The following is a 7,253-nucleotide window of genomic DNA, read 5'->3' on the forward strand; positions in this document are numbered from 1 at the left end:
AAAAAAAAAAAAAAGCCATCTAATAGTATAGAGCAGATCATTTTAAGTCATTTTCACAGCCAGAGCGGCCAAAGAACAACAGAAAATCAGCAACAATCAGGTGTGAATGTAAACACAGCATTTTATAAAAGAAATAACTGAGGTTTGTGTTTGTTCACCACTTTAAAGGGAAACAGTGTGTGGAGCTGGAGTGACGAGTTACTCACTGGAGTTTTAGAGACTCGGACTTCCACCTCAGGGGTGAGAGAAAACAGAGCTTTGATGAGAGACGACTTGCCCACGTTGCTCCTGCCGATAAAACACACCTGGAAAACACCAACAGGAAGTCAGCTGCAGATTTGTGTGCTGTAATTTACAGTTCTGCGATTTTTATCCTGGAATCTTTTTCCTGCTCCAGTTGCCACCATATCACCTTTAGCGCCATTTAGCCATGTGGCACACCTGCCAGGTGGACACTGTCATCGAGCTTTGAACGCTTCGCCTTCTGGAGAAGGCCGAGTGGTAACGGAACTTCTCTGTCCTGTTAACACTCGCTGCCAGAGCTTAACGTTCTTCTCCATGAGATTATAAATCTGATGATTTATTAGCCATGTTCAGTTCTGCTTCATTATTCATGAGGATGAAGAGACATTAGGTTACATTTTTCATCCATTTAGGGTTGAGGAGGGACAAATAAGCTACTTAAAGTCCACATTCTCTTTCTTTACAGCCATTCTACCTGACCCAGAGTCAGGGAAATTATTCTGCACAAGTGTTTTGCGTTAAACCTCAAGTGACCACTGAAATAACTGAGTAAAGTGATCATATTTTACACAAGAATCCTTTTTTAAATGGTTGTTTGTGCTCCTCATACCTACAACATTTACCTTATCATTCAGTTGTGGTTTTGAGTCACTTTTCTGCAAGGAAGAGTAATCCAACCCGACTCATCTTCTGAGCTGATTTCATTGTCACTTTGAGGCAAAATTTCCACCTCAAACCTTTTCCAGCAAGAAATGTTGCTACCCTCACTCTGTTAGCAAAGAGGCTGTGTCCAGTAAATGTGGCTTACTTTGTGAAAGTGCTTTGAGTGCCCAGTAAGAGTAGAAAAATGGCAATTATAAACCAGAAAGGAAACAATTATATTGTAGTGACAAGAAATGGAAAATTATAGTCAAAGCATCAACATGTTTCAAAGAAGACATGTTGTCATGACAAATGCATGGGGGGAAAAAGCCCACTTTTATCATTAAATATATCATTAAGAGCAAACAGAAATATGCGTAACCCTTCCCTTTGTAATCCACTTTGATCAAGTATTTACCTATTAAACAAACCTGCAATGTATTGTTGGGTAATTATCACACCTTACATTAACTATTAATGACAGGCTAAAGAAATTCATGATGGACGCAGCTAAACTGGCATCACTGATTGATTTGTGAACTCCCGTTGATCTCAGCACTGCAGTCCTCAATATCTTGTTTCTGTGGCGTCATATTTAGACAAGAGGAACAAATGCTATATTTTCAGCTAATGCTGCATCCACAGATACCTGCTAATTAGTGCTCAGTAACATCTAAACAAAATCACTCACCAAAACTGGAGCTCAGACTTTTTGGATGGTCTGTTAGTGAAATGAAGTGCACAACACCCATATTATTGGTCAGAACTATGGAATTAAAATGCTCCAAAAGGCTCCAAGAGCACAAATGTGGTCCAGAGGTCCAGTTCAGAGACTCTATTTAGCAGTTAAGAGTCAGCTGAGCGTCTGTGAAAGTTAGTGTATCATGATAGTATCGAGATATGGATTTTGAGCTTGTCTGTCTCACTGTGGCAATGGTAATATACAGATTGGCATTATCCAGCTTTGTAGATCGATATAGATATAGACCATAGACTGTATATAAGAGATGGAGGTCACTAGCAACTAAGACCACGGTCTCATCAGAAAAGTGTTTTATGAGGTCACAGATTCAGTGAGTAGGCGTATTCTCTCACGGCCTTCTTTTTGAAAGCTGAGGAGTTGCCTCCTGCTGGCCATTAGAAAGAATGCATGTTTACGGCACTCCCAACACCAGAAGTTACGTCCATGATTTATGTACAATGTTTTGAGCAATGCTGTCCTCTGACCTCTGGCTGTTTGAGATCGGGTGCGTGCTCCATCCTTTCTGCAGAGATATAGTAATCGATCTTATGAGACGGTGAAGAGTGGAAGAGCTTCTCTGCCTCAATCATGTCCTCCAAAGTGGGATCAAAAAGCTGGAACTGTGTCCGGTCCACAGACCTGAAAATACAAATATGGTTCAAGTTCATTAGAAAATGTCTGTATCAACAGCTACATGCTACAGATTGAAACAGAAGCCACTGGCAAACTCATTTATATTTTTTAAACGGTAAAAATAGTTCCTCCAAATCTTTTACAATAAAAACCTTACTAAAAATGAAGTCTGTCAAAATGATACCAATGAGGTGCCTCATTAGTTAGAAATATGCTGCAGTGTAATATTATATAATAAGATAAAGTTGTTCATGTGCAGTTATTTACAGGCTTGTACCCATTATCTATTACCTACACCTACATTATGTTTGTGTAATTAAAGTAAAGAACTGACACGTTACCCTCCGATTTTTGGAGGCTTGCACTCTCAGAGTGCTTTTTATTGCTTTATTATTTATCATTGTCTTACATTCAGGTATTTTTATTTAATTAAAGTGAGTTCACATGTATTGCTGCCTTGATTGTCTTTGTTTTCATTTTGATTCATGAAAACTTTCACACAGATTTAGTTTCATCTGTACATTTTTCCATAACTTACACATACATAAATATTTTAAATTAAATTAAATTAGTTGTGAGAACAGTGGCATAATTTCTGTTTTATTTGTCGTAATGTTTAATTTTTTTGTGTCTTACATGTTTCTGTGAAGCGTTTTGTGCAACTCGTTGTAATGGGTGCTGTACAAATAAACTAGATGATGTTATCTTTCACAGTTATCAGTGCAACTCCAGCAGATGATGCCAGCTCACGTTCACAAAATCTCCTCTACTGATGACTAAGAACCAGCCCTGTTTTACGCACCTGTGCAGGTAAGCCTCCAGCTCGCTGAAGGGGTACAGCAAACTTCGCAACTTCTTCGGGGTAAGTGATGTGACCTTCTGCACCGAGGCCAGTTCATGGATCCTCTGCCCAGTGGCACAGCTGACAGCAACCCCAGGCCGGACCCGCAGGAGCTGCCGGACAGGAAGCATGTTACCCCGCTGATTTCAGATCAGTCAGACCCTGAGAGGAGATGCACACGCGGAGGTCACCTGACAGTTTCGCACAGGTACAGTCCCGCCTGAACTACAGCAGCATAAAAAACCTCCCCACTTCCACTTCTGTAGTTTAAGTGTGGAACACAGTCACTCACTCTTCATGTTTCATAAAACAGTAAATTAGAAAACGTCCGAGCAGATTCTGCGGCTCGTCTTGTTCTCTGCGAGCTTTTCTGATCATATTTAATGGGGGGCAGGGGGAATAAAAGCGTCCAAAGTGACTCCATTCATTTCCTTATATTACTTACCCGAACACCTCCACCTTCACGGCTTCATGCGATCAGAGAGCAGCGGAGTTTCTTTGAAAATGAACCTTTAAGCCGCGTCCATCGCTTCTGTTTACACACCGTCCTCCATGTTGCGTGCACCGGTCAAATGCATCCGAATGAAACAGCTCAACAACAGTTCCGCGACACAAGTTTAAAATTCCGATTTTCCCCAACGATAGAAACTTTACCGATATACTTTTTTAAAGTCCCAATCAACAACAAAACAAAACAATCGAACAACCATTTTTTAAATATCCTGTTATTCAGTTTTATTTCTCACAGAATGAGATGTTTCACTTCATGCAGAACGCTTTGTTGTAAGTACAAATACAGTTTGTACTTTTTGTGTAGGCTGCTTAATCTATATTTTTACTTGTTGATTCTTTTTTTAATTTCATTTTATTTTTAGTTAGGGATTCACTAATTGTTATCCATCATTACAAATCTAATTTCAGTGGGTGTTTATGTAGTCTAACATAGGATGAGCAACTCTCCTATTTTTTTTGCACTTGTTGACTTGTAAAAGCCTATATGACATTTTTTTTATTCTTTTAGTCTATTTATTTATTTATTGTTCAACCCAGTTCAGTTTTGAATTTTGTTCTGTTAAAGTGAATTTATACAAAATGTTGCTTAATTTAAATGTGCCTAGTTTTTATTTTTATTGTGGTTAATTTTCACACTGTTTTTCAGTTTTCACTCCAGGATGTCCTTCATAACCTGTCATAAAAATTAAAATGTAGTTCCTGGTTCATGATTTCAGTTTATTGTGTGTTATCTGTTCTTTGTACAGCTTTTTATATCACTGGCTTTGATAAGTGCTACACAGATAAACTTTATAATTATTATCATCATATTACTGGCACAGCATATGATGATAATCTGTGTTTCCTTTTGAAATGCTGCTGTGATCTGTAACAGCCCAGTTTACACTCTAAATCCCGCTGATGATACCAGCTCCCATTCAGAAAACCTGCACGAGGAAAAAGGAGGAGGGAGTAATCCCAGCCCTGTTTTCTGTAACTGAGACATTTGTGAACAGACACTGGCAGCTGGCCCATCAAGCTGCCCATCATCCTGTTTCCCATGAAAATGTCATGTTATGAAACATTTTTCCATGTGGTTTAAATGAGAAACGCTGAAATGAGTCTGATGAGTCCATCTCCATCCCCGTGCTGCTCTAACGTCACTCTGCTTATTAAAAGGTGATTTATGAGCGTGAATCCTCGCTCAGATTTCCTCACGCTGATGCACAGAAACATTCCTGGTACAGCTCGAGCTGTCTCATACATCCTCCCTCACCCTCTCACTGAGGATTACTCAGGATTAGAAATCTGACGTTTAGGCCGAGCACGCCAGAGAAATGTCTCTATAAATTTGCCTATAGGAGTGATAAGAGCGACTCCAGCCTCGCTCCCCCCACAGCATTCTTCTTCTCTGAGACTCCCGAAAGGAAATGGACTTTCATGTGGAAATGGTGGCAATAGAGCAGTTCTCCTCCTTCCTGTAATACTCTCATATTCACCCAGCTTTGACCGATGGTTTGTAAAGCAGACTTTTATTTCAAGAAGGAAACGTTGGGCACATTTTGGGGCTCTCATCTATACCTTCACTCGCCACACGGTGGCAGCGCAGACTGCTGAAAGCACTCATCCACATATGTTAAACATCCATCCTGCTGCTCCATCTGCTTTTATGATTCATAGTATGTTCACTGAACACATTAATTCACAGTCACCGGCTTACAGCCCTCACATCCCCCCGTGCTTCAGTCTTTTATGTGCTAATACCTGCAGCTTTTTCATTACCTCCCATTTAAGAAAATATATGCTGGGAATCCAGCTGCATTAAGTGTCTGATCAAAGTAGAAGATGAAACTGGTTGGTTCTTCCTTTACTGTGTCTGGCACACGGAGAAGGAAGTGGAGCCCAGTTTACAAATTAAAAGCTCCTCTCTGCCTTACATTATCATTTTATTATTTCACAGAGGGATCTGCAGCAGGGGAGACTCATAGGTAGAAGTCTTCGAACCATTAACCACAAATCGCCCTAAAAAATCTATAAGAGGGAGCATCAAAGGTGAATAACTGCAATGAGCCTGTACTGCTTTAGCTCAACCCCAGTCCGGTGCGTTTAGTGATTTATGAAGTGACACATATCAGACAACTGGCAAATGCAGGCTCATTTAAATGCTTATATAGCATCTGGAAGGTTTTTTATTTTTATTTTGATTGAGTGGGTGTCCCTTTGCTTACTTTTGATAAGTCAGCATGGCTCTCTGTCCATCCTTGCGGTTTGTACCTCACAGAGAGCCTTCTTGAACTTCTCGTGACAATTTTGTACCTTAATGTGATGCTACAACAAGGATTCTTAAAAGAAAAAATTCAAAGATTAATCGATGTGCTTGGAAACAAGCTATCCTTTGTATTTTTACATTTTGAGTGCAATTAGTTTCTATCACAAAGTCATGTTTCATTCAGACTTTAAGTATGGAATTAAAAATATATTAAATATCATCTTAAAAGCAGACGTAACCAGGTCTAGGGGGATAAATGATGGGAAAGGGATGAGAGGGACCACAGAGGTGGGGAATGGTGAGCAGGGTGGCCATGAGTGCTCTCATGGCTCTGTGTCCCCATCCTACACTGTGAGCCACAAGATCAAATGCCAGACCAATCAATCGTCCACCAAGCAGACATCTATAGCACGAGCCATGATGGCATTTACCTCCCCAGGGTGCATATCAATAAAAAAAAAGAGATATCATACAAAATTGATTGTCCCCAAACAACCTGCACACCCACACCATCAAGCCTGAGAAAAGCCATCGTCACTCGTTGTGTTACTAATTCTCTTTGCGTCTCCATCTGTTCCTTTTGTTCGGTTTGATTTATGTCCAATTATTACTGATTTTTATCTACTATCACTTGATACACTTGATTTTTCCACATTTTTATAAAAATTTTCTTTTGTTTTATTTTTAAAAATTATTTAATCGCTTAATATTTCATACAAAACATTTTTATTGTATTTTTATGTTGTTTTTTTTGTACTGTTGTTACGTTCCATTTAAAATTTGTTATTAATTACACTGAATTTAATTGTAAATGTATGATTTCATCTTGTAATTGATTTAAATTGTTCTTTTTTGGATAGATAAAATCTGCAGTTTCTGAAACAATCTGACGATCTTACTCTCTACGTCTACGCTTTAAAGCTATTCTGCTTCTATCTATGCAAAATATGTTCCAGTGGTGATTTGTCATATTTAACATGTCCAAAAGTTTCCAGTAATTCGTGAATCATGCAAAGCTAATCTCGTTTAGTTCACAAATACAAAAAGAAAAAATAAATAAACATAAATAGCTGGAAAGGCACAGAATAGCTTCTATTTAACATTGGAGAGCAAAGAAAGAAGTCCAGCTGCAACGCTGCGCAGCCACCCACAAACACCCACACATTTGCTTCGATGGCGCTTTAATCTCTTTCTCGATTATCACAGAGCTCGACCTCCATGACCTTTTCAGGCCCATTAAATGCTTCATTTGCATGTTAACCAGGCAAAGGCCACCCCCTCCCCCAGGCACCCCCACCTTTCCTTTGGCCTCCTCCCAAAGCGAAGTGACAGGGCCACAATGGAGACGTGCGCCACCAGAATACCAAAGCTCGCCCCTCCCCATCATTCCT

The 7,253-nt window shown here is 39.6% G+C and overlaps 1 protein-coding gene across 1 annotated transcript in view; it reads right to left on the bottom strand.

The window, feature by feature from the left end:
• gtpbp8 (GTP binding protein 8) overlaps positions 1–3,678 on the bottom strand; it is a 9,081-nt gene extending 5,403 nt beyond the window's left edge. Inside the window, exons 1-4 of the mRNA XM_005745716.2 lie at positions 3,547–3,678; positions 3,063–3,263; positions 2,113–2,266; positions 207–305 (exon numbers count right to left, since the gene is read on the bottom strand). Of these exons, the coding sequence (XP_005745773.2) occupies positions 207–305; positions 2,113–2,266; positions 3,063–3,232 (423 nt within the window). The 5' untranslated portion in view covers positions 3,233–3,263; positions 3,547–3,678. The remainder of the gene's footprint in view (positions 1–206; positions 306–2,112; positions 2,267–3,062; positions 3,264–3,546) is intronic.
• Positions 3,679–7,253: the final 3,575 nt, after the last annotated feature.

This window comes from Pundamilia nyererei, unplaced genomic scaffold (genome assembly GCF_000239375.1).
Source record: "Pundamilia nyererei isolate P.nyererei 1_Seehausen unplaced genomic scaffold, PunNye1.0 scaffold00163, whole genome shotgun sequence".
NCBI classification, from domain to species: domain Eukaryota; kingdom Metazoa; phylum Chordata; class Actinopteri; order Cichliformes; family Cichlidae; genus Pundamilia; species Pundamilia nyererei.